At 55.5% G+C, this 26,419-nt stretch overlaps 1 protein-coding gene across 4 annotated transcripts in view; it reads left to right on the top strand.

The window, feature by feature from the left end:
- The window catches only part of CAPZB (capping actin protein of muscle Z-line beta subunit), a 131,972-nt gene extending 106,656 nt beyond the window's left edge, over positions 1–25,316 (top strand). For 2 of the 4 annotated variants that reach the window (XM_005656029.3, XM_021093206.1), the window contains exons 5-10: positions 8,969–9,110; positions 9,448–9,564; positions 20,009–20,074; positions 20,604–20,680; positions 21,666–21,776; positions 24,479–25,233. In XM_005656029.3, coding sequence (XP_005656086.1) covers positions 8,969–9,110; positions 9,448–9,564; positions 20,009–20,074; positions 20,604–20,680; positions 21,666–21,768 — 505 coding nt within the window. In that variant the 3' untranslated portion in view covers positions 21,769–21,776; positions 24,479–25,233. 4 annotated transcript variants of the gene reach the window in all.

Below are 26,419 nucleotides of genomic sequence, written 5' to 3'. Positions count from 1 at the left end.
CAGACAAGCTCAATGTTGCCTCCAGCCTGGAGGCCAGGAGGGTCCACACCTGCCCCCTGGGGCTGGCTCGTAAGGCTGCGCCCTGGGGCTGGTTACCTTGGAAGGCACTGTCTGCTTTCCATCTGCTGAAGATGAGTTCATTTACAAACATGAGCCCCCAAGTCCGCATCAGGGACTCTGGTTCCTCCAGAATTCTTGGGATTTTTTCACCACCTGGCACTCAGTCACTCTTTGGGTCACGTGGCTCCACATGCTGGGGTGAGGATGCTGGCTGGAAACCAGGACTGGCCCCCTCCGGTGGTGGAGCTCCCTGTCCTGCCAGGCACCCTGTGCTCCCCAGCCGAGCTGCCTCCTGCGCTCCTGGCAGGTCGCTCTCTCCTGGGAAGCTGCGTTGTGGAAGTACTGAGGACAGGTGATCTTACACAAGTTCAGCCTGCTGCCTCCTTGAAGTGGAGGAGCCTCCTTTCCAGAATTCCCAGGGTGGGCGGGGTGCTTGGTGTGGGCCCCAGACTCTTGGCCACTTGGTGTGCCCCTCCCCGCTTCCTTCCCGGACTTTCTCATTGTGTACGATTATGTGTGTGTCTGTGTGCGAACTTACCTAATCCAGCCCCACAGGTTGAAGCAGGGCCCTCGGAGGCCTGGCCTGCCCACCTGCACTCCTTGTGGTCCCCTGACCATGGCTGGGGTGGCTCAAGACGGCAGGGGACCTGGCGTGGGAAGGGGCCATGGCTCCGGAGCAGCCAGCTTCTCAGCTGTGTGACTTGGGCACGTTCCTTTCCCTCTCTGAGCTTCCATGGTCTTAACTGTAAGATAACGTGCAAAGCTCCTGACACAGAATGGGTTCTCGAAAACGGCAGCTCTTGGATGATGGTGATGGCTTTGAAACTCGAGAAGGCCTTGAGTGTCCACAGTCTCCTGAGGTGGACTAAGCGGGGTGGGCAGAATTTCATGGTCTGTCCAGAAATGCAGATGGAGGTGCCGCGTGCAGATAGTTTGGTCAGATCGCAGGGCCAGCTCGGCAGCCCCTGCAGCGGCACCATTGTTTCCAGAAGAGCGTTCATTATTCCTCCTCAAGTAAGAAAATAAAAACCTTGTAAAGAGAGGCTGTAAAGTGCTGCAGCCGTGGTCCAGATGTGCACTTGGAAGTGCCACTGGCATTAAAGTCGCACATGCCTAAGCCGATTGGTATGTTTGCTCTGGGGGTTGTTGCACCTGTGTGTGCTGGAAGGCATTTCCGCAAAATACCTGCCCCATGTCCACGGGCAGACTGGACACGTCCTGAAACCCGTGATGGACACAGCTGGTCCCCACCCAGACAACAGTGATGGGGCAGCAGCATCAGATCTGGGCGTGGCCAGCCCAAAGCCAAGCCTTGCTCTTTCCACGTTTTGTCCAGAGCCAACTCTAGCCCCCAGGGCTGAGGGGCGGGTCCATGCTCTCAGAGCAGGCAGGCCCTGGCTTTGTGGGCAGTTGAGAACACGGCCAAGTTAGGAGATGGAAGCAGATCGCCCCCTCCCGGCCCCAGGAGAACAAGTGCTGTGAAACATGGCGGTAGTGGTGGCCATGAGCCTGCTCTGGCCATTTCTTTTTTTTTTTTTTTTTTTTTCTTTTCTTTTTTTTTTTGTCTTTTGTCTTTTTTTTTTGTTGTTGTTGTTGTTGCTATTTCTTGGGCCGCTCCCGCGGCATATGGAGGTTCCCAGGCTAGGGGTTGAATCGGAGCTGTAGCCACCAGCCTATGCCAGAGCCACAGCAATGCGGGATCCAAGCCGCGTCTGCAGCCTACACCACAGCTCACGGCAACGCCGGATCGTTAACCCACTGAGCAAGGCCGGGGATCGAACCCGCAACCTCATGGTTCCTAGTCAGATTTGTTAACCACTGCGCCACGACGGGAACTCCGTGCTCTGGCCATTTCTGCTCCACTAGTTCCTGGGCTCCTCCTAGTGCTCCCCGGGGAGTGTTCTAGGTGCACCTCAGAAAGGGGGAGAGCCCACAGTTCCCAGCCCCTCAGAGTTTTGGCTGTCAGCCTGCCTTCTCTGGCTCCCCTGGGCCTTCCAGAAGCTGTGCCCACCAAGCAGCACCCACATGCTTCTATTGGACGAGAGGAGACGCTTAGCTTCCTGACGGCCAACTGGAGCCTCCAGGACAAGAATGTGGGTCTGCCCCGCAAGGGAGGAGGCCAGGTTTTAGATGCCTCTCCAAGCAAATTGGAAATTTTTCTTTTTTCCAGAGGTGGAATTGTTCCCACCTGTGGGTACCAGCTTTTATGTTGTAAGGATGTTAAGAATGATCAGAAAAACTACTGCTTGTAGCTAGGGGATTTTATTTTCTTTCGGGGGCCAGAAGGAAGTAAAGAGATACTGTTTGGGGGCAGAACCTTAGCGCTGGGTTTTAGTCTCCCCATCTTTGCCATAAAGTCAGTTGTCAACACAGGGACTTTGGTTTGAACAAGCACTTACATGCCCGCCGCCTCCTTGTTGTGACTGAGTGGCAGGTGTAGTACAGTGTGTGACCATGCATCACAGGTCCTGCTGCTGCTCCTTCACGAGACCTCAGAAGCAGGACAGACCACACAGGCGGCAGGAGGGCAGAGAGGAGAGGAAGAGCTCACGGATTCTTGCGACCTCTTAAGGGCCAGTGTTCCTAGCCTGGCAGTGGACAGCACAGGGATTCCGTTTGTTTTCATTTAAAGTCTGAACCCTGCACTTGGCATTTCAGCCAAGCCCACCTCACGTGCCCCTTCTATCTGCCCCCGCGTGCCCTCGTAGGTCCTCTTGTCTCCAGTGGGACATCTCCAGCCCTGGGCATCCCCAATTTTGCACTGTCGCCCAGTTTGAAAGAAGTGTCTAGACCATAGCCATCCTTCCAAGTTGACCATCGTTTCTCCCCAGAGGCTTCACTGCAGCCTGTAGTACTCTTTCTAGAAAGTCTTGGAATTGGTTCAGAGAACTGGTACAGACAGTTTGGAGCTCGGCTGTTTGCTCATTTATGTCACACCAACTTTGACCTGTATTCCCACACGCAGAGACCTCCGAGGGAGGGTGGCTTGGATAGGATACAGATGGCAGGAAATTTGGGATCCCAAAAGATAGGTTGAAATGGCAAAGCTGTGGCCGTGAGACTCAAATATAACAGATTTGAGTGGAAAGTCGTATTCTTGGGTCTCCTATACCAGTTTCTCAAAGTATAGGATGTGGGCAACAATTAGATGATAACACACAACAAGGAGTATTTTGCTTGACATGACTGCAAGCTTGGCAGGTGTCAATGTGATCGAGGTGTGATGCTGAAAGCGTATCTCAAGCTAACGTTCCTGGATAGAGCAATAGCCTCGTCCCCTTGGCACAGGGGTTAACACCCGGCTGGGGCATTGATGTCTGCTCTCGCTCCCTTGAGGAGGATAACAAAGGTATAGGGACTTAAAGTCGTGTCTTGGGAGAATTATTGGAACAAGGGGGAGACGAGAAAAGAGAGTTCTTGCCATTCCTGTAAGCCGTCTTTAAATACTTTAAAGGACTATGTAAGATAGATGGGCAACCAGGATTTACTGTGTAACATGGGGAACTATATTCAGTATCTTGTAATAACTTAGAATGGAAAAGAATCTGAAAGAAAAAATCACTTCATGATTCAGTGTCTGAATCACTTTGCTGGACACCTGAAACTGACACAGTGTTGTAAATCAACTGTAGTTCTTCTTTTTTATTTTTAATTGGCCACACTTACGGCATATGGAAGTTCACAGGCGAGGGACTGAATCCGAGCCACAGCTGCAACCTCTGTCTCAGCTACAGCAGTGTCTGATCCTGTAACCCACTGCGCCTGGCTGGGGATTGAACCTCCGCAGCAACCGGACCCACTGTACCACGGCAGAAATACCTGTACTTCAAATTTGTTTAATTGTAGAAAAGGGGAACCATATGAAGAAAGGGCCTTAAGTTTTATGTGGTTCCAGATGGAAGTCGGTAGAAGTTTTTACTCAGGTCCGGAGAGAACTGTTTGAATTGTTCAAAACAGAAATGTTCACCTGGAGAATGTAGTGAGCTCCCTGTTGCTGGAGGTGTGCAAGCAGAGTTTCGATCAATTTGATTAAGGAATCTGCACTATGATACTCTGAGTCTACCTCATACCAGCCCTCATGCAGCCACCACATCCTGGAGTGTTGCAGCAGGGAGCTACGCTAGTGAGCCTCAGAGCCAGCTCTTTTGATTCACAGAGGAGAAACCACATCAGTGCCAAATAAACATCCCTTGCCTTTTTCTGGGCTTTATCTAATGGAGCCAACTGCAGAATCTTCTACCCCAGTGTCTAGGGGTGTGGCCTTGTGGGCTGGGTCCCCGACTTGTCTGGGTTTGGGGCGCCGCCTTTGCCTCCTCATCGCAGGATCAGTGCGCACTGTCAAAGACCCCTGTCCGCTCCAGCTCCTGCCCTGACCTGGGAAGGCGGCCCAGCCCCCTTTTGGCCAAAGGAAAAGATCTGGGGGAGCCGCAGTTCTTCTTTGGGTCAGGGCGTGTGAACCACAAGTCCAGCTATTCTCCCAAGAGGCAACTCGATCGGAAGGGCTGAGGGCCAGCCTCAGAGCCGTTCCGGTCCCGTCTTCCCTGTTGCACGTGAGGCCCAGCGTGGGCCAAGCCTGGTTATAGCTCTGATTCCCGAAACAGGTTTCTGTCCTGGGCTGTCTGCACACCTCAGCCTCAAGCACTCTGTCAAGCTTTGGGAGCTGAAGTCGCTTTCTTCTTTCTTTTGTGAAGTATGTCGTTTTGAGTGTGAAGTGTTCTGTTTTCCCTTTTTGCTCCTTCTCTGAAGTCCCGTGGTTGGGTAGTTATGGACACAGCGTCTGTATGTGTGAGGCTGCCGTTAGTGACCCTGGGGGCGTCCTTTTCAAGGGGGGAAACGTCGCAGATCTCTGGGCAGAAGGGGGTTACTGACACCCCGGGCACTGACAAGAGTCGGCTCATCCAGATGCTTCACTGTGCTTGGCTGTGCAAATGGCCAGCTGCACCTGTGGGGCTCACCTGGGGCACCTGGCTTATCCAGTTGAGAGCTGTCCCTTGTGACCTGGCCTTTTGAGGTTTATGAGGCCTGGTTGTTATCAACATGTGTTTGCAAATGGCAGGGCTTTTGGAGAACCAGCCCAAGGGGTGCCGGCTCCGTTCTCTGCAGTTCCATTTGCCTTAAAAAGTGTAAATCTCTGCTAGGAAGGCCTTGAAGGCTACCAAGAATGTGGAGCCAGGGCACTCGTTTGAGAGTTCGCTCTCTCGGGTGGACCCCAGAGCAAGCTCGTCCTCCGGATTGTCTGGGTTGGCCCAGTGCCTTCCCTGTTCGGACGCTCCTGGAATGCTGCAAGGCCCTGCTGCGTCCCACTTCACCTTTCCAAGGAGGCTTCTCTGTCGTGTCCCCACGGATTGTCCCTGTGCCCGTGCGGCTCACCAGGCCTTCGCCCTCCTTACCTGCGTGCGCCTTTCACCCCCCCTCCTTGAGGGCACAAGGCCTCAGAAGAGCCCAGGGCATTCTCTGTTTTGAGATGTTCTCCTTCCTGTGGGAGCCCCGCTGGGCCGCAGCCGCCGAGGTCCCGGGCCGGCCCTCCTTCCTGCTCGCAGCGCAGCTGCCCCTGCTCCCTCGGGCACGTGGACGAGCGCGGCCCGAGAGAGAGTGCGTCGCAGCCACGGCAGAGCCACCTTATTGAAAGAGCGTGTTCGCATTTAAACAATATTAATACTATTTGACTCATTAAATATACAAAGGCCGGTTAAAGTGCTTCCATGTGTGCGCTGTTAGTTCTGGCGGGCGACTCCTCAGATGGCTTTATGTGGTTTCAGACAACATTTTAGCACATTCTTAAAATACCCACAAAAGCCTTTATGTAAAAACTCATAAATGTGAACCACATAAAAATTATTTTTTTTTTCCTGTTTCATGTCATTATGATCAAAGTACAGTAGGTAAGAATACATTTTCAAAAACTTGCTGAGGTCCCTCTTTAATTGATGCTTCGCGCGCAGAGCAGAACTGTAAACCATGGGCCGGGAGCTGTCTTGCCCCGCAGCCACCTCGCCACCTCCTTCCACTCAGTCGCTGTCACAGAGGCTGGGTTTCTGGGTGATGCTGAGACAGCCCTTCGTTGATCACTCAGTCCTCTGCTCCCTTTGTCTTCGAACCTCAGGCTGAGACTTGTAACCACGCAGGTCCCCGGAGATCCCTGTCGGTAGTTGGAATGCCAGTCCGCTCTTGAGTCATGGGGTCAGGGTGCTGGACCCAAAGGCCCCTCTGGAAAGGGGGCGTGGATGAATGGCGTCCCTTCTGGTGTTGCTACCGTCATTCCTTTGTTAAAAGTCAGATAGCCTGTAAATTGGGATACCACCCCGTGGAATACTCTCCCAGCTATTAAGAACAATTATGGAGTCACCAGGGTCTGTGGAAAGGTGCTCGTGATTCCACACCAGCTGCGAAAAGCTGTGCTTAAAGTTATGTAAAAAGTAAGCATCTGGACAAAGACTGGAAGGGAATTTGAAAAAATCAGATTTACTGGATAAGGTGATTTATGGTGTTTGGGCTACATTTCACATTTCCTTTTTTTAGAATAATATTCTTGTAATAAAATTGTTTTTTGGCCACACCCATGGCATGTGAAAGTTCCTGGGCCAGGGATCAAATCGGAGCTGTAGCTTCGACCTATGCTAAAGCTGTGGCAGTGCTGGATCCTTAACCCGCTGCACCAGGCCAGGGATCAAACCCACACCACCGAAGAGACAACACCAGATCATTAGCCCGCTGTGCCACGGTGGGCACTCCATCAGTTTTTCACTTTGGGCGAAGAGACCAGCAACCCATGTGGAGACCAGTATGGAACTTGTGTTTTCACCTCCCTTGTCGCCAACATCTTGTAACATTGGACCTGTCAGTTTGGCCCACAAGGGAAGGGAAACTGCGGGTGCCAGGGAGAAGGTAGCTGCCAGGTGGGACCCAAGCCACAGGCTGGGACCTTGGAGTAGCAACGGCCAGTTCTGCCTTACAAAATGGTTACGCTGTTGTTTTACTTTTCTGGAAGAAAATAGAGCTAAGGGGTGGGTGGTGGGGGCTGAAGGGGCTCAACCACAGGCCACCTGGTGCTTTTGAACTGGTCACGGGTGGTGATGACAAGGGCTGTCAAGTCACCAGGCTCCTGCTGTTTCCCTTCCAGGGCAGCCTGACCTGCTCGTCCCCCGGGGCCCAGCACAGAGGGTGGGAGCCTCGGGCAAGAGCAACACTGGCTTGGGAGTGAGGACTGGAGCCTCAGGCTCTGAGGGGTGGAAGGGTGAACACGCCCTCTGGACTTTTCAGGCCTCCGTTCGGGATGGGCAACAGAAATTAGCAGCCCACCCTCTTGTCAGCACAAGAAAAGCCACATTTTTTTTTTTTAAAGTTGTTGTTTTTTCCCTTTTGATGTGTGGTGGTTTTCCCACCAAGCAGACTAAAAGGCAAAGCCAGGCCTTGGAACCCAGCCATCTGTCACCAGGTCTGCCGTGGGCTGTGCTTCCCGTAGTCAAGCAGGTGTGCCCCCCAGTGAGCTGTGAGCCAAGGGGGTGGGGGTGTGGTGTGTCACCCTAGTCCGGGAGAGCAAGTGGGAAGGGCTCCTGGAGGCCCTGCTGCCCGCTAACCTGAGCGAGAGCTCAGGTCCCCAGGTGACCGATGTGCCTCCACATGTCCCAGGACAGGCCGTGGTGTGTCCAGCTCCCTGCAGGGCTGGGCCAGACCAGGGCGGCCTGATGGACGGAGATGCGGCCTCAGGTGCTAAACCAAAACACTTACCTGTGTAGGGTTTGGAGAAAGATTCAGAACAAGAGAAAGAGCCTTCCTGAGTGGGGTCCCTGAGTGTCCTGTCCCTGAGTGTCCTGTTCCCTGGAGGTCACCTGTCATGGCACCGAGCTCTTGATTCTCGAGCTTTCCCCTTCGCAGTTCTGCACTCTGTGGCACTGGTTTGGAGGCAGAGTCCTCGCCACCCTCAGTCTGTCCGATGCCTTTCAGCCCCAGGGCCGGCGCCTCATACATCCTCCTGCCCTCACCTGCCTTCCGTGGCCGCCTGGCCGGGGAGACAGATGGCGTAATCGGGGTGGAGGGTGCAGGGTAACACATGGGGACAGTCTGCCTGAGGAACCTTGGTGGGGAGGGTGCGAGGGGAGCAGACCTTGGTGTGGACCCTGGGGCGCCCAGCAGGCCTGCAGTGGGTTAGAGCGGTGGTGCCCTGCAGCTCAGCAGCGGGAGGAGGGGTAGCTTCTTCTGTCCGATGGTCTCTTGGTGACATCCTGGTGTATGTCACGTTCTAGACTTTGTACAGAGACTTTTTTTTTCAATCTCTTATACAAAGACTTTTTAGTTTGAGAGAGTTTCAGATTTACAGTGAAATTACTCAAAAAAGAGTACAAGGAATTCCTTTATACCCTTTACACACATTCTCTAAACATAGCATTTATCATGTGTATTTTTTCACTATAGAACAGCTTTATGAGCAGAGCGTTGTTGCTCTGTTTTTTTCCTCCTTATCTCCTGTAAAATATCCATCCCAAAGGATAGGAATATCCAACAACAGTGATCACTCACTAGTATACTCCCATTGAGTATCTGTTACATGTCACACACTTCATCTGGAAGGAATGTGAAGCCTGGCGAAGGTTCGTGTTTAGTAAGCTTGCCAAAGGCCACAGAACTAGCGTAAGTGGCTGCTCAAACTCCAGTTCATCTTTAGGACTCCTAATTCCGTGTTCTTTCTGTGACACCCCCCCCCCACCAAAGGGTGCTTTGTCCCCCCCGCAGCCAGCGCTGATCAGGACACATGCGCGTGTCAACCCTGGAACCACTGTAGGGAGGGTCCTTAATCCGAGACGGGCATTTAGATGAATCTTTGCCACATGGCAACCCGTGGGACCTGGGCTGATGCTTTGTAATTTGATGGGCTTAACATCTAATGGGCAGTTGGGCCTGTTTCCTTCAGGTATTTTGAAGGCGGTGTCTCATCTGTCTACCTCTGGGATCTGGATCACGGTTTCGCTGGCGTGATCCTCATAAAGAAGGCTGGAGACGGATCAAAGAAGATCAAAGGCTGCTGGGATTCCATCCACGTGGTGGAAGTGCAGGTACAGCTCCCCGCAGCTGGTGGCCCCAGCGGCGCAGCCTCTTTTCTAGCAGGTGCCTCTCGATGGGGAGTTTCTGTGACGGGTAAACCCCTGCTGGGCCCTTAAAGTGCCCACAGCCATTTGGATAAAGATAGGTCAGGAACACAGTAGTCACTGATGAAAAAGATCAGCAAAGAACTTGAATACACATGACTGCAGATTCGGTCCCTTTAAAAACCAGCTGGGGTGTTAGAAGGTCAGGCCGTGGTGACCTCTGAGGAGGGGGCATGTTAGGAGGACCTGAATTCATGGGCCCCTTCAGGCTCTACTCAGCTCAGGGTTGTGTCTCGTCCTGCAGGAAAAGTCCAGCGGTCGCACCGCGCATTACAAGCTGACCTCCACGGTGATGCTGTGGCTGCAAACCAACAAATCTGGCTCTGGCACCATGAACCTCGGAGGAAGCCTTACCAGACAGGTAGAGTGATCAGGGCCCAGGGAGGCGGCCTCAGAGCTGGCCATGTGTGGAGTTGAGCGGGTGGGTGTCCCCGCAGAGATGTCCTGGGGCCTGACCTCCTCACAGGCTTGTTGGTGAGTCATTCCTGAGATTCAGTAACGGAAGGCTTTATCTCGGGTCAAGACATGTAGGACAGGAGTTCCTGTCGTGGCGCAGCGGAAACGAATCTGACTAGGAACCATGAGGTTGTGCGTTCAATCCTGGTCTTGCTCAGTGGGTCAAGGATCCGGCATTACCGTGAGCTGTGGTGTAGGTCACAGACTTGGCTCAGATCCCATGTGGCTATGGCTGTGATGTAGGCCGGAAGCTGTAGTTCCGATTCGACCCCCAGCCTGGGAACCTCCCTGTGCCGCAGGTGTGGTCCTGAAAAGCAAAAGAAAAAAAAGTAGGACATTCTACTGGTAACGTTTTAGAATGGATTAATTAATTGTAATTAAGTCAAGTTGGGACTTAGATTATGTATTATGGCTCTTGGTTGCAAGTGACAGAAGTAAAACTCTGACTTAAGCAAAAACGGAAACAGGTCTGCTCACGAAGTTGTCGGTTTCAGAGTTCATTCAGCCCGGCTGGGTGTTAGACACAAACGATGGGGGCAGGTCCCTGAATCCCCACATGGGAGCTCCTGGAGGCAGCATCTCACTGCCGGATCGGGTTACCGTCCATCTCAGAGTCCTTTCCTGAGGCCGGAGTCAGGTGACTACCCACCGTGGAGTAGATGGAACAGGGGTGTTGATTCCCTGGAGTAGAATCACCATCAAGGGAGGGGCGGGTACCCCCACCTCTTTTCCCACGCATCACTGCGAGGCCAGGGATTTCCCATTCTGTTCTTGTGCCACTGACCTTTCTTAAAAGGAGGTTTTTACCTGGGCCCTCCCGTTTTGGTCTTTGTCCATTCTGCCAGGGACGGATAGTCACATCTCGCTTTCGGTCGTCCAGGTGTTAGGTCTTCCTTCCGGCTTTGTTCCCTGCATGTTAACTCAGATGACTTGGTGTCTCCATAGTAGTTCAAGGCCAAATTCAGAGCCCTCCAGCATGGCTACCAAAGACTTCCACGGGCGGAGGGATGGGTCTGATAACCATCCTTCTAGGGCACTTGTCTTTAGCTGAGCTTGTTCAGCTCGAGCCACCATGAAATAGAGTTCACATTTCTAGATAGATGCATTTGAGCTCCCTGTGGTTGAACACCGCCTGCTGGCTCCCTGCCGTAGTAGGACCAGGTGACTGCAGGGTCGGCCCTGGCTCTTTCTCACCCTCAGGGCTCAGTGCGTCTCTGCACCTTGGGCTCCTTTGAAGCAGTGAGAAGCACTGCTTTGCCCTGGTTCCCATCTCTAGTCATGAACGTCCTGACCAGGAAGGTGGGCACTCTGAGGGCCTCTCCTCTGCAGCCTGTCCTCTGCTGGAGGGCACCTTCCAGCATCAGCACCACCCAGGAGCTTGTCAGAAATGCAGGGAGCTTGGCCCTACCCAGACCCGCCAAATCAGGGTCTGCCTTTCACTAAGCTCTCCAGATAATTTGTGTGCACAGTAAAATTTGACGAGTGCTACTCTTTGGGGTTCTGCACCCAATTCCTTCTTGTGGGGTGGTTCCCCATGCCACCACGAAGCAGACATCAGCAGGGTGTCCTACAGTTCACCTGCTAGTCTGACGCCCTACCCAGAAGTGGCCTCAGGTCCCACAGGTTAAGGACTTAGTCCCACGAGACCTACTGCCCCCGTTCCCTGAATGCATCTTCAGGCGCTAATGGCAAATTCAGGTGGTCACCTGTGCTTTTGACTTACTGGCTACAAACACCAGGTTCCCACAAGCCCATCCTTGGGTTCAATTTATTTGCTAGAGCAGCTCACAGAACTCGGGAAACCCATTTATTCATTAGATTGCAAGTTTATGACAAAGGATATTAAAGGACACCTTTATAAACCCATCCTTGGTGGGGGTTTGTGGGACTTCATTACAGGGGCATGACAGATTAACTCATTGGCCATCGGTGATTGATTCACTCTCCAGCCCCTGCCTTCCCCTAGTGGACTACAGGTTCCACCACCCCTCTATTCATGGTTGGTTCCCCTGGCAACCAGCCCCCATCTTTAGGTGCCTTCCAGAAGTCGCCTCAGTAACATAAACCCAGTTGTGGTGAAAAGGGGTTTGTTATGCGTGACAAGGCACCTGTTTTTCTTTCTGGCCCCGAAGCAATTGATTTTAGGAACTGAGAACAGGAGACCAAAGAGAACAAAAGATGCTCCCATTGCTCTCCCCGCTCAGGAAATTCCAAAGGTTTGAGAGCTGTGAGCCAGGAACCATGGATGAAGACCAGATGTCCATGAGGAATACAGTCCGGTCATCTGAATGACTAAATACATATTTCGTAGAAGTCACAGTGTCACAGCTGCTGTGTGCCCGTCTCTTGCTCTTAGGCATAGGTGTCTTGAGCAGCTCATCTCCGGGGTGTCTCTTCCAGGGGTGTCTGAGGTGAACTGGGTGCTTGGACTGGAAGGTGCTGCCTCCTCTGAAGCGGACTTGTCTTAACCTCTGCCTCACACCTGCCTACTTTGAGCTTCTAGGCAGGTCTAAGGCCCTTATTTTAGGGTCCATGTTTAGGACTCTTAACAGCCGCGTCCTAAGGAAAGGCCTTCACTCTGCGCAGTGCAGGGTGTGGTGCCCTTTGTGTGACAGGAAGAGGAAGCACAGACCAGAAACCCTCGGCCTCAGAGAAGGTGATCCCGGCAGCAGTCAGCATCCTTGAGAACAGCCTCAGGAGGGCCTTGCTCCTCAGAGACCACCACTCCCATCCTCCTGCGGGGAGGGCCTGCCTTTATGAGAATCCCTTTTAACATCAAAGTGGGTTTTTTTTAGTCAGATGATGATTACGTTTTTAATAACCATTGACTTTTTAATGTGTGGCATAAAATATTTTAAAATATTTTTTAAAAGAAAACAAAAAAGTAGCAGAAGGGATAAACTGAGGCACTCTTAGGCACATTCCAGTCACAAAAGCATCCCCGTGCACCTGAGCAGTCATGCAAGGCAGATGCCTGGGCTGCATGTGGAGCCTCAGCCTCTCTATGCAGGACCTGTACTACCTCTGTCACAGGGCCCTGGGGCCACAAGTCACCTTGGGAGTTCCCTTCTCTGGCCCCTGGGCAGGGCTGTCCCCTCACCATCCTGGCACCAAGGCCAGCGGTCCCTGGGCAGAGCCCATCCTTGTGCATGGAAATGGGCCTTGTCTTCCAGGAAGCCTTGGCCAGGGAGGGGCAGTGGAGCCCCAGGCAGCTGGCTCTCCCACAGCCTGCCTCCCCCACCCTGCCACCTGGGGAGTGGTGGAAAATCCTAAATCCGTATCCGGAGACTGTTTCCTGCATCACTTACCGCTCTGAACTGTTTATAATTCCACCCGGTTTACAGTGACCTGGACAAATATTTAATCCTCAGCCTTCCTAATAGTTTAAATCAGAGCTGTCAGCCCATGGCCAGGGTCTGGTTCCGGCTTGCCGTGAGCAGTGCCTGCTGCCAAGCCAAACGCAGCCCTGATGAGCGGCTGTCCTCGGCGCGCTGGGCCGGGCTGCAGGCCTGTTTGGATTGCCTTGTGCTCTGGGGCTTTAATGAGGAAATTCATGCTTCTGTCATCATCCTAACGGCCAGTCACATAACTCATCTGAGGCGCATTAAAGCCGGGGCTGGTTTCCAATGTAAGTAACTGTGAGAGGAGGGGCAGGGAAGCAGCGCGGGTGACAAATCTAAGTTAATGATGCGTGGCTTCTGCGCACACAGGGGAAATGAGGGTTACGGATTTAGCCATTTGTCCCAGATGAGCCTTGGGAAGATAACCCTGGTTAACCATCTTGGGTGGGAGGCGAAGACGTTCCAGGAAAGTCGAGCCCATCAGTGATGGAGAGTGAATGTGCTGTCTCCTGGGAGGGGCTCGTGAACAGCGCAGAGCTAGCGCCCCCATTTAGCAAGTGAGGAAACAGAGGTTCAAGCTGTCGAGTAATTTGCCCGCAGTGACTTATCTCAGTAGCAGGCAGAGCCAGGATTTGAACCCAGATTTGTCTGCTTAGAAAAAAAAGCCACATTCTATCACACTGCATTTTGGAGTCTTTTTCTGTCCCCTGTCCCTGGCGTTCAGTAGATGCTCAGTAAACCTTTGTACAGAAGTGCATTGAGCACAGCACGACACGACCCGGTGGGCGCCCAGAGACCGGCCATGGGCAGCTCCTCCAGCAGCCGGCGGGGGCAGCTCCCATGGTCCCAGAGACAGGCACCGAGAGTGGGGCCAGGCCTCCCTGGAGCGTGCTCAGCAGCGCCACCCTTTGGGTGCCTCTCACAGGAACCAAGTTGACCATGGAGATGCACACCCCTCCCCCACTCCCTGCCCTGGCCCCAGGTAGTGAGAAGGGTCTTGAGGTTTTAGGTTGTCGACTGACCTGGTCTGATCAGATCTGCGTCTTCAAAATATGGCTCTGCCAGCTGGCAGGGAGGACAGGTTGGCAGGTGGAGGCTGTTAGTATCATCCAGGAGAGGGGGGACCAGGGCCTGGGAGGGCTGTGGCCAGGTGGGCAGTGAAGGAGCTGGTGCCAGCCTGAGGCGGGAAATAAGGCAGGAGGAGCAGGGGGGACGGGTTGGAGATGTCTTGGGGTGACCTCCAGGGTGTGAGCGCTGGGCTCAGAGGATTCCTCCTCACTCAAGTTCCTCCATTAGAGACTGGGCCTGGGCTCTTCCTCTGGAGAGTTCCACGCTCGCTCTCACTCGACACCCGCCCACGTGTGTCAGGGAAGGAGCCATCTCACCAGGCCCACAGTGCCGGGCATCCTGGCCAGCTGTCATGAGCATCTGTCCAGCTCCTGGAGGCTGCTGTGCAGCCGCTCTGCCTCCCCGACCTCGGCAGGGCTAGCCTGGGTCTCCATTCGCTGGCACAGCCCCCAGGGTCCCCCACTTTCCTGTTTCCCGTGAGAAGGGCCATGGCTTGGGCTTGGTGGCACTTCCCCCAGGGGTCCCGTTCCCAGGTTTCCCAGTCTCAGCCCCTTCTTTCCAGGTGTAAATAGTTGGCTGTCTACACCCAACTCGAGTGCAAGGGCGGCCAAGAGCCGCCCTCACCCTCAGTGACTTTCTTTCTGCTTTTGGTAAATTTACTGTGGCCATGACACCAGCTGTGGAGACCCAGTGGGCTCAGACCCAGGCGCTCTAACCCCGTCTCCACTCAGCCTTTGGTTCCCCGCCCCCCCGAAGACGTGTGTTAGGAACGTCCCTGGAAGAGGAGGCAGATGAGGTGTTGTGGCAGATCCCTGCAGCTGCGGGGCTGTGGAAGGTGAGGTGGGGGCTGGTCTTCTTGGACGCTCCATCGTGCCCTCCCTGGGGGTGGTGAGGAGCCGCCACCTGGGCCCCGGCGAGAAGGCCAAGTACCAACATGCTGAACAGGAAGCTGCCGTGAGAGGTCACTTCTGGGGGACAGCTGACAATGTGGGAAAGAGGCAAGATCGCCAGTCTCAGAAAAGAGATCCAAGGTTTCCGATCTGGGGCCGGGCCCTGCAGATGTTCATTTGATATTTTTTTTCAGATTCCAAATATTTGGAAACAAGGTGGAATGTGTTGTGGGGGGAGTCAGACCGGTCATTCGCAAGCCGAGCTCTCTCCCTGCTCAGCACCGGGTGTCCGCGATGCGTCTCCAAGCAGCGCAACTCCCACAGAGGCACCTGCTCGCCTGTCAAGGCAGGGAAATCCTCTGACTTGCGCTGGTAGTGAGGCAGGGCTGTATTTAATGGGGGAAGAGACCTGTGGCCTTCCCTCCGCATGAGGGGAACAGGGGGTCTGGGCCAAACTTGGGGTGGTTCCGGAAGGGCTTTTTGCAGCTGCTCCTTTGTTCCCCGAGGCCACCTGGCTTCAGGGTGTAGAGGCTTCAGTGCCTGGCTTCTAGGGGTGTTTGGTTTACGTCGGGCGACCTGGGGTGAAGTGACCCCGCCTGGTCGAGAGGAAAGCTGGCATGAGGCTGCCTGCCTGTGACTGTCCCCTGCTGGGAAGGTTGGGCAGGAGAGGAACCGGGCAGAGATCCGAGGGAGGATTGAGGGGAGGAGGGCGGGCCAGACGGGGATGAAACTGCTCGGAATTTCTGAGCCCTGGAGTGTGGTTTGCCCTTGATTTTCTGGAAAGAACGTGGATGAAGTTGAGCAAATGAAGTCTCACGGAAGAAAACAGGTTTTGGAACCATCCAGGCCTTGGTTCAGCTCCTAACCCAGTCACTTTCCAGCCATGTGACCTGGACAAACCGCTTCCCTTCTCTGAAATTGAGCATCTTCACCGTAGAGCTAATAATGCCCATTTGGAGGAGATTGTGGTAGAGCAGAAATAAAAACCCATTTTGACGCATGCTTTATGCTCAGTAAATAATAGCCGTTGCTGCTGCTAGCACGTATTGTGCAGGCAGAGGCTTTTCCATCTCGTAGAATATGTACAATGTCCGGCTTCATTAGAATTTCCCTAAACTGGGCAACCCAAGCCTTCTTTGAGAGGCTCTCTGACCACTGTCTTCCGGCTTGACAGCGTGTTGTGTCCTGGCCTCCAGCCCAGCTCTTGCCGGGACACAGCTCGTGACTGGGAGGGTGTTGCTGGCTTCTGCCCGGGAGCGGGGCTGGGAGAGTCCTGGCAGTGGAGCTGCCGCTGAGCGGGGCGCCGTCCTGGGCGTGGCACGCATCTTGCTAGTTCAGTGCGGGGCAGAGGCAAGGAAGTGGAGGCCCAGGCAGGCCAAGGCCCTTGCCCCTCGGGCTCCAGAGCTGGAGCTGTGAGCGGGGGCTGGCTTCCCGCAGGCTGCGCCCCCCCTCCGGGCTGTGCTCACTGGAAAATGCCACACAGCCCTGGGAGATACCGTGCTTCCCGTTTGAGGAAAATTTCCTGCTTTCTAAACATTCACCCATGTTCTCTGAAACTCCAGGCCACAGAGGGGAGCAGAGGTGCTCGATGGGGACGAGCCGACTGGCTCTGTTGGAATCACCTTGTGGTAAATCTGTGCGACCACAGCACATAAAAATGTGTTCCTGTGGCAGCCACTTCTGTTTGGGTGGAATCATATCTGCGTTGCAGAAATAGTTCTGTTTATGGCGCGTCAGCATTACCAGCGAGCTGACCCTGACCAGGTGTGCGGGGAGTTGGCCAGGGTGCGGGCAAGGGGGCTGTGGAGATGTGTCTGCGGGCCAGGCTTCTGCCCCCGACGCAGCCCATCTCCTTCGTCCCCCCCTAGAGGAGGCCGAGCCTTCTCACCCACCCCCGGCCCCGCTGCCCGGAGCTCTTTTGCTCGGCTCACCCAGCAGTTCCAGCCTCTCCCTTTGTTGGACAAGGGCTCTGGATTCTGAAGCAGAGATGATACCCCAGGGGTTGGGTATCTGTCGTGAGTTTACTTATTACCCCTGATGGCCCTGAGCCCTTTGTCACCCATCCTGGACTCACTTGGGGTGGTTGGTGCTCATTTAAAATGGGGCCCTCATTGAGCTCAAAGCCTCGCTGTTTCCCGAGAGTCACCAGGAATCTGCTGCCTGCGTGGAGCTGGGGCGCCGGGAGGCGGGGGGAGGTGGGGGGAGACTGATGTGTGGAAAGACCTGGGTCCTTCGGACCAGACCCCCCGGCCCCTCCACACCCAGAAGAGCAGCTCTGAGCTGCGTGGAAACCGCTTCCACACGAGAAGGGAGAACACTCAGTGCCAGCACGTTGGTGCCAGAAGTGCCTTCAAGGACAGGTGGGCCAAACATCCTTCCCCTCGGGCACTCTCCCAGCCCTTTAACAGGCACCTGCTCCACTCATTGAAGCAGCAGGATTAGCTCAGGGCGCACAGCTCTGCCCAGGATGGGTGCTTATCACCCCAAAATGGTGGGGAGTGGCTTTTACTTTAAAGTTTGTGGGCACTCTCCCCTCTCCTATTCTGTGGGGACCCCTGGAATTTGAGGTTTGAGGAACCCCTACCCCACCCCCGGATTATGCCCAGAGAACCCAGTGCTGCGGGCAGAGCCGCTGATGGTTCTGGCGTCTCTCCCGCTCTCCCCTTGTACCCATCAGGCCAGACCTAACAAAACAGTCTTGCTGGAACCAGGCACCTTCGTTCTCAGACCGAGTCTCTTGACTTTGGAAAGGCCTTGCGAGGCCATAGGTTCCAGACTGTCACTCTACTCTGGACCCCTCTTGTAGCATCTTGACAACCCCACTTCTCAGACACCTCCAGGGGCTCATCACCCTATGAGCAGGCGCCTATTGCAGACAGCTCTGCCCGCCCCCCGCAGGGACATGGATTGTTTCTGGGTCTGATAAGTGACCCTGCCAATCATCTCGACCCTTGGGATGCTGTCAACAGGATCCCATGAACCCTTTCAGCTGGGTCTTCCTTTTAAGTCCTGGGCCAGCAGGTGGACCCAGGGCCAGGCAGAGAATCCCTGTAGGAGGCCCCCCTGGGAACTGACCATTGTCCAGCCCTGCTCCTCTGCCACGGCCACAGGACCTTGGGTGGGAAGCTGCCACAGTGGTGTGATCTCATTAGAGGGACCCTCTGTTCCTCAGCCCAGCATCCCCTTCCCAAGAGGAAATTGATTGTCATCGTGGAACGAGTTCGTGGGGAGCCTGTGCTAGCCCTTAGAGATAACGGATTTCAAAATGTGCTAACAGATGACTTTTAACTGTCCCATCCAAAAACTGTCACCTGGATCAGTGTCAAACTGGTGTTTAACTTCCAACTCTAATCTTCCTTCCGTTAGGAAGGCAGGGCCAGCCTCTGCCCTGCTCCAGTGTCCTGGCATCTCTAAGTGTGCTGTGATTTTGCAAGAATGTCTGTCACAGAATCGGGTTTGTCTGACCCTGGACGTTTAATCATTTAAAGTGACTCGGTTCTCTCCTGCCGTCTGCTGGCGGCTTTTCTCCCTCTTAATTGGGTCTCTTCTACCCTTCCTGGCCTGAAAATCATTCTCCCTGATGGATGAGAGAAGTTAAAAATGGGCGAGGAGCAGCAGGCCTTTAGCCTCTGATCACACCCCATGCACCCCAAGCATCTGTTCTGCTCTTCAGGTTCTGGAGCGAGTTCTCCTCTCACCTTGGCTCTGCCGTCTTCACTGGTCGGAATTCACTTGAGCTCTAGCCTTCCTGACCCAGTTCTTTTCATACTGTTCCTTTTTCTTTTTTCTTGGTTGTGACATGCTGAAGTTTCGGGGCACGGGGGGAGCTCCCATTGTGGCGCAGCAGAAACAAAAGGACTAAGATTCATGAGGATGCAGCGTCAATCCCTGGCCTCACTCAGTGGGTTACGGATAGGACGTTGTTGTGAACTGTAGTGTAGGTTGAAGATGTGGCTTGGATCCTGCTTTTCAGTGGCTGTTGTTTAGACCGGTAGCTGTAGCACCGATTCAACCCCCTAGCCTGGGAACTTGCATATGCCCCAATAAGTTGTTTCTGGGCCATGGATCGAACCTGTGCCACAGAAGTGACAGTGCCAGATCCTTAACTCACTGAGCCACCAGGGAGCTCCATTCATCCTGCTCCTTTTTTTTTTTTTTGTCTTTTTGCCTTTTCTAGGGCCACTCCTGTGGCATATGGAGATTCCCAGGCTAGGGGTTGAATCGGAGCTGTAGCCACCGGCCTACGCCAGAGCCACAGCAACGTGGGATCCGAGCCGCGTCTGCAACTTACACTACAGCTCATGGCAACACTGGACCTTTAACCCACTGAGCGAGGCCAGGGATTGAACCTGCAACCTCATGGTTCCTAGTTGGATTCATTTCCACTGCGCCACGACGGGAACTCCCATCCTGCTTCTTGATTACCTAATTTCAGCTTCTTTATTTTATTTCGGTTACAGTGGTGACAGCAGCCATGGTTCCACTCAATTCGGTAGCAGCATTCGTGCGCTCAGCACTCTGCTGGGCACCTGTGGGGTGTAGCTCAGGTTCATGTGCTCTTAAGGAATGGATCCTCTTGCGAGGGAACAGGCCTTGGACACGGGAGAAGTGGCGAGCTCTGCGACGTGCCTCCACGCTCCTGTCGGGCTTTGCTTCTCTCCCTGCCCCCTTTCCTCTCGGTATTCAGAGGATGGATCACTGGGCCAGAACTGACTGCCTGACTCGCTGGGTCCTACCTCCTCTAAGGCTCCGCCTGCCCCCGTCATAACTAGGGACCTGGATTAAGATTTTCTGATTCAAGGTCCCCTCGGCTCCCCTCGTCTCCACCGGAGACCCCTGAGGAGTCTCTGCTCAGAAGTGGGGACTCGGGGCTTCTGCTAGCTGGACTGTTTATGACCTGAAACTTGAAAGTCATTTCGTGTTTGGGTCCCCCACTGGCAAAGCAGCCTTGCCCCCGACAGCCAGCGGGAAGTGAGGGCTCCGTGCTGTCGGCAGAGGCTGCCCCCCTCACCGGCTCTCTGACTCGGAGGGGTGTTTCTGTGTCTTGCAGATGGAGAAGGATGAGACTGTGAGCGACTGCTCCCCGCACATAGCCAACATCGGGCGCCTGGTAGAGGTGAGTGGGCCCCCTGCAGCCGCGGTTCGCCTCCCCGGCGTGTGGCGTTTCGCTCCTGGAGCCTGTTTGTGGGGCTCAGCTCCGAAGGCACACCCTCCAGTGCCCCCCAAACGCATGCTCCAGAAGCCTTAGATCCTGTCTCCCTGGGTCCACTGGGCGCACAGGGAGACCTGAGCTTGGAAAGAAGGCAGGTGGTCCTGGGGGCACCAGGGCTCTGGAGGCGCCTCGGCTTCCCCTTCCCCTCAGCGCCTGGAGGAAGAGGCTCCCTCCAGCTTCACTGACTTGTTCGTGGTGTCGGCAGGGCTCGGGGTGGTGATGTGGGTTAGACCAGCTCCCAGGAATGCCAGGACCTGGGTCCGAGGAAAGGAAGGCGCCCAGAGTTAGAAGCGAGGTCTCGGCCGCCAGCCTCCCTCGCTGGCTTTGGCGCAGGCATGCGTCCCCACCCTGTGGTCACAGCAGGGACTGCAGGGATGCAGGTGGGGGGAAGGAGGGCACGGGTCCCACCCGTCTGACTGAGCTCCCTTTCCAGGACATGGAAAATAAAATCAGAAGTACGCTGAATGAGATCTACTTTGGAAAGACGAAGGACATCGTCAACGGGCTGAGGTAATGTACCAGAAGCACAGGCTTTGGAACAAAAAAGATGCGCTTACCAGCTCTCTGGCCTTGGGCCTCAGTTTCCTCATTTGTAGAACAGGGCTGTCAATGCAGATTTAGACGATCGAGCAGCGCCTCTTGAGGAGGTGTCGGTGCCGCAACGGGGCACATCACCCTTACCGGCACTGGGGTCCTCACCCCGGGAGTCACCTCCTCGGTCCCCAGGCCTGTGGGTCCCACCTGCAGAAGCTGCCCAGCCCCTTGGGCTCTGCGGCCTGAGGACCCCTTCACTCAGACCCTAAGGGGCGCAGGGAGTGGTGCTATGGCTGCCGGTTGGCTGGAGCTCAGGGCTCTGTTGGCCGCCCCTCCCCACACATCTTGTGCCCTCGGGGGGCTGGCTGGGTCCTCAGAGTCATCGTGGGCAGGGCAGGAGGCCAGAGCCCCCTTGGAGGCAGCCCCAACGCGGCCTGCTGTGCGGAGTGAGCACCAGCTTTGGAGTCAGGGGGCTGGGATCTCCTGCAGGCTCTGTCACCCTGAGCTCTGTGACCTTCAACCGGTCACTCCTGTCCATGGCCCTCTGCCCGCCCAGGAGCAGGGCTGCTGAAGGGAGGCGGTGAGAGGAGCCTGGCTGCAGCTCTGCTCCACTCCAGAGTCCCGCAGCTTTGCCTTCCCCTGGCCATGGAGCCCTGAGCTTCCTGGCCTGGGGTCCCTGCACCAGCCACGGCAGACACACCCGGCCAGCCTGCAGGTCCTCTGGTGATGGCCAGAGAGTCAGAGAGGGCCGCAGGGAGCTTGGCGGGTAGAGGTCTGAGTCCCTGAAAACCCTGACCAATGCCGGCGAGAGCTCCACGGCCATGGCCTCCACCCATGGCCTCCACACCGTGCAGCGGATGCCCCCTCTATCCCCCATACTTCCCCTGAGCTGCCGCCCCGCCCTGTGCCCCTGGGTCCGAGCGCCCTTCTTGCCGCGCTCATCTCTGCACGCTCTCTGTAGATCTGTTGACGTTATCCCCGACAACCCCAAGTTTCAGCAGCTGCAGAGGGAGCTTTCCCAAGTGCTGACACAGCGCCAGATCCACATCCAGCCTGATAACTAAGCCGCCAGGTACCCTGCCTGAGAGGCCTGAGCGCCCGCCCCACTAAACAGGACTCACCAACCCGCCGAGACCCCGCCGGAACCTTTAAACACCACTAACCCCGTTAATGTGTAGACTCGACCCCCGTAACACAGACCCGAATCACGTGTGTGGTGTGTGTGCTTTGCACTCTGGGGGCATGGACGGGGCCGCCTGGGCTTTAGCTCCTCAAGATGCCAGCCTGGGGGTTGCCTTGGCCTCAAGCACAAGCCACCTGCCTGTGCTGCCGTGATTGGCGCAGAGCGGGGGTCTGCACCCTGCCTTCGCTCAGCCGGCGGCTTCGGGCGACCTCTGAATCTGCTGTGTGTGCACCCAGTGCCTTGCCAGCTTTTCAGTCCGGGATCCCAGAAGCCCATTAGGCCCCTTGTCACTGGGAGATTGACCGGGGCTAGCCGACTTAAAGGGGGCCTATTGCCCCAAGTCTGAGGACAGAGCACAGTGGGGCTGTCATCCCCCAGTTGGGCCTGGTCACCCCCAGACTGGGTGCTCCCAGAGCCGCCAGGACCAGTATAACCCTCCGCACCTAGAGAGCTGCAGCTGTCCTCCGAGATGCCTTACGCTGATGGAAAGGAAAGTCCTCTTGCTTGTTGACTATGGCCAAGAACCGTGGCTTGAGCCTGTGACAGATACAGACGCAGGAAGGCAGTCGGCCTCCCTGGAGAGGAGGGAACTGGTCTTAATAGAAGGCGTTTGGGAACCCAGCCAGGCGGGGCTGCAGAGCCTGGGGTTAGGGGCTGCCTCTCAGGCCCAGGGCTGGACAAGGAGGCCCCGACCCAGAAGAGGCTCAGTGGGGTTTCTGGGGTGGGTGGGGCTGGGGGCCCTTGTGTGGCCAAGGAGAGCTGCTGCTCTGCGTGCGTAGGTCTGTGTGTGTGCCAGCTTCAGCCTGGGGTGCTCATGCTGGGACGTCCCCTTCCCATCACAGCAGGAAGAAACCCCCTTTTAAGGCATTCGCTATAGCATAGTTTTCTCTCCAGCTCCTCAGCTTTTAGGGTGGGTCTGGAATCTTCTGGATCCCTTGCCTTGGCCAGTTCAGTGACTGCCCACTGGAGACTTTTCAGCATAGACACCCCCCCACCCCCCAGCAGTGGGCAGCCTGGCACCCACTGTCTAGGACAGGTGCTCCCTTCCCACACAGGTCAGCGCGTCCTCTGGGCATTGGTTCCGGGTTGCTTTTGCCGTGGCCTTCCTGAGCTCGGTCCCCCATGCGAGTGCTCTGCTCCTTATACCTCCAGCTGTTCCAAGCCTAACCTCTTGTCTCTCACCTGATTCTAACTCTGGAAATGTCTCCTTGGGGGGAGGGGCGGGGGTGGGGGCAAGGAACAGCCCAGACCTGACGTGCTCCTTCCCAGAAGAGCCAACCTCCCCCCCTGTGGCCCTGGAGCCAGATGAGCCTCCGGCTCGCCCACTGTATCCTCCCATAGGGCGTGTTAACCTCCCACGGGGAACTTCCCAGAAGCCTGTGGCAGGCGAGCTGAGGTTTGGAGCCTGAGGGCCGCTAGGGCTGGTGTCTGAGCCCTTCTTTGACCACCAGAGCAGTGCAAATACTCAGAAATGTGTATTTCAGCAGCATCAACCAATTTTTTAGTTGCACAAAATCTTGTGTTTGCCACCCTCTACCATTCTGAGGGCACTACCCGGGATGCTTCTAGGATTCAGGAGCCAGAATCCCACGTGGGACGCTCTTGTTCCCACCGGGCCCTTCGTCATTGTACTTCCTGCGTGTTCAGCGCTGGGGGATTTGTTTTTGGTCCCACCTTCCCGTGCTCTCTCACGGCCAGTGCTGTCAACTTGAGTCCGCTGGCTCCACAGCATCCCTGCAAGGCAGCCTCCCACTCTCTCCTTCCACTGACTTGGAACTGGTAGAAAGTTTGTAAATAGTTAGTATTCCTGGTTCACCCACACATTGGGTACATTTGATAAAGTGATCATTCTGGTCCTTGCTGGGGCATGTCTCTGAGCCTCAGTTTCTTCATCTGTACATTGGGAATAACGCCCAGACCTTTCCAGGACACTTGTGAGAATGTGCGTGTCAAGCACTCTGTGAATTGTACAACCTCTGTAGAGCTTAGTTGTGTTCGCTTTGCCGAACCCACGTGTAAGGGCTCGCACGTGAACACTTACCCACAAATCCAGGATTTGGCAGCAGCGAGCCAGGGCCACTTACCTCAGTCCTGTCCTGCTTCTTAAAATTCAGGCTGAGGGATTTTCCTGGCCAGGTGAACAGCTGATGGTGCCCCAGCAGAAGCCGGGAAGTGCCTGCCCTGCAGGTCCTGCCCTGGCCTTGAGCGTGGTGGGCTCAGGTGCCCGAGCTGCTGGTTCTCGGACACCCGCGGGGTGAGCAGCGAGCCGCCCTGCTCCGTGGTAGGGTCCTTGCGGCCACAGCGCTCTGAAGCACAGAGGGTCTTGGCTGCGTCATGCTTGGAAGCCAGAAGCCATCTCTGGTTCAGGCTGCTCCTGGGGCCTGTGCTGAGTCCGGGTCACCCCAGCCTGGTGCAGAGGCGAGGCTGTGGCCTCCCCACAGGGCCCCGGCGAGGTGCCGAGGGGCAGGCCTGGGCTCTGGGCTCTGGGCTCCGGCCCCTCTGCAGGCCTGCGCTCCTGCTCCTGGAGAAGATCCCAGGCCCACACTGGTCGTGTTCCGCCTGCTCATGCCAGTTCTTTTCCTCCCGGGCAGGTCTGTGCAGACTTTTGCAGACAAATCAAAACAAGAAGCTCTTAAGAACGACCTGGTGGAGGCTTTGAAGAGAAAGCAGCAGTGTTAAGCCTCTGCTTCCCACTAACCGGACACGCCCGCCGTGCGCTCCTTAGATTCCTTTCTTAGAAACTTGTTTTCTGCTCCCTCCCTCGAACCTCCCCTCCCCGACAGGTCAGTGACAACTCGCATCACCACCGCACAGCGCCATCTCTCCCTGAGAATAAACCCAGTGAATCCCGTCTTGTCTCCGAGGCCTACTCCCCGCCCCCCCACTTTTTGCTATCAGAACTCTCCGTATTTCCATAGAGACCTTGTTTTCGTTTGCCCCGCCCCCCCCCCACCACCACCCATTTATAGGCATAAAATACACTGTCTGCCTCCCTTCCCTCCCACCTTTTTGTTACATTGGTGTAAAAAATGTAAAACAAAAAAATTTTATGAAATAACTGTGGTGTGTGAAAGATAGAAGCAAAACTGGAAATCTGATTCCACGTGTGTTTGGGAGTTGCTTGGGGTTGGGGGGGGACAGGGCACGGCTCTGGGAGAAAGGAGAGGTGGCCCTCAGCATCGTCCCGCAAGCCTGGCCCCTGTCCCGCGGAGACCACGAGGTGGGGGGGCGGGGGCGGGACCTGCGGACCGTCCTGCTCTTCTGGCCAGGTGCTTTTCTGTCCATTTTTATGGAATGCAAAAGGAGTTTTTGTTTTATTTTGTTTTTTTGTAAAGCTTAAAAAAAATCTACATCTTATACTTGAGCTTCCATACTTAAAAAAAAAAAAAGAAAAAAAAAAACCAAAAAAATAAAAAGAAACTGGGACGCAGTTTGCACTGGCCTCGTGTTCTTTCTTGCCGGCCTCACTTTCCAAGCACGTGTGGCCTTGGCTGGGAGGGTCTGGCGGAAGAAGCGTGGGGGCCTCGTGCTGCTCGGAGCCCCCCACTGCACGCAGACCCCAGCCCCACCCGTCCTGAAGAGCTGAGGCCACTTGCGTTACCATCAGGTGCGATGAGGTTCCACACACACGCGTCCACACAGCCCTCCATGAGGAGACAGGCTGAGGTCACAGTCCTCCCTCCCGGCTGACATCACGGTGACTGAGCCTCTCTGCTTTGAGGTACCTGGGTCCCTGACGCGCCTGTCCCAGCTCTTTGGCCCCAGTTTCTCTGCTTGGTCTGATGAGAGTGCCCAGATGGGGCACAACTGTTGAGCACTCAGTTCCTTTCAGACCAGGTGGAAAAGATAAGGAAGGGGACAGTGAGGCTGGAGGGGGACCCCAGAGGGGTGGCTGGGTGTCTGATGGCCCCCGTAACTGGGGGGCCCGACATGGAGAGGACAGCTGCCATCCCTAGCTGGATGACCTTGGGCACGGCACGTCACTCAACTCCTCAGGGCCTGTTTGCCTGTAAAGCGGCCATGATGACTGCACCTGCCTCAGGGTCGTGCGGCCGAAATGAGGGCGCAGGCCGGGTTACACGCAGGGCTCTGCGGGCATACCCAGGACAGGGCTGGGCAACTGTCCCCCCTCGCCCTCCCTGCCCTCCTGAACCTCACAGATGCCCCCAGACCCCAATTCCCTCTTCCTCTTCCCCAGTCAAACGCAGTCACCTGCTGTGAGCGCTGGCAGCTGGCCCTGACCTCCCACGAGCCCCACTATGGGAGCGGTCCTGACTCCACCTCCAGGCCTTCGCACACACCCCTCCCTCTCCCCATGCACTTCCCTGTCCCTCAAGATTCCACTCAAGGGCCACTCCTCCACGAAGCCTTCCCTGGTTGCATCTCCTCATTCCTTGGGGCCTTTGTACCTTCTTCCCTTTAGGGCCTGGCAGCTGTCTCCCCCGCCCTGAGGGAGCAGAGCTGGTTCACCCCCATCCCAGATGTGCGGCACAGCGTGTGCCAGATATTTGCAAGTATCAGTGGCAGCAAAC

Source organism: Sus scrofa, chromosome 6 (assembly GCF_000003025.6).
Source record: "Sus scrofa isolate TJ Tabasco breed Duroc chromosome 6, Sscrofa11.1, whole genome shotgun sequence".
Lineage (NCBI taxonomy): Eukaryota > Metazoa > Chordata > Mammalia > Artiodactyla > Suidae > Sus > Sus scrofa.
The sequence above is the reverse complement of the archived record's forward strand: the minus strand, read 5'-3'. Positions and strand labels throughout refer to the sequence as shown.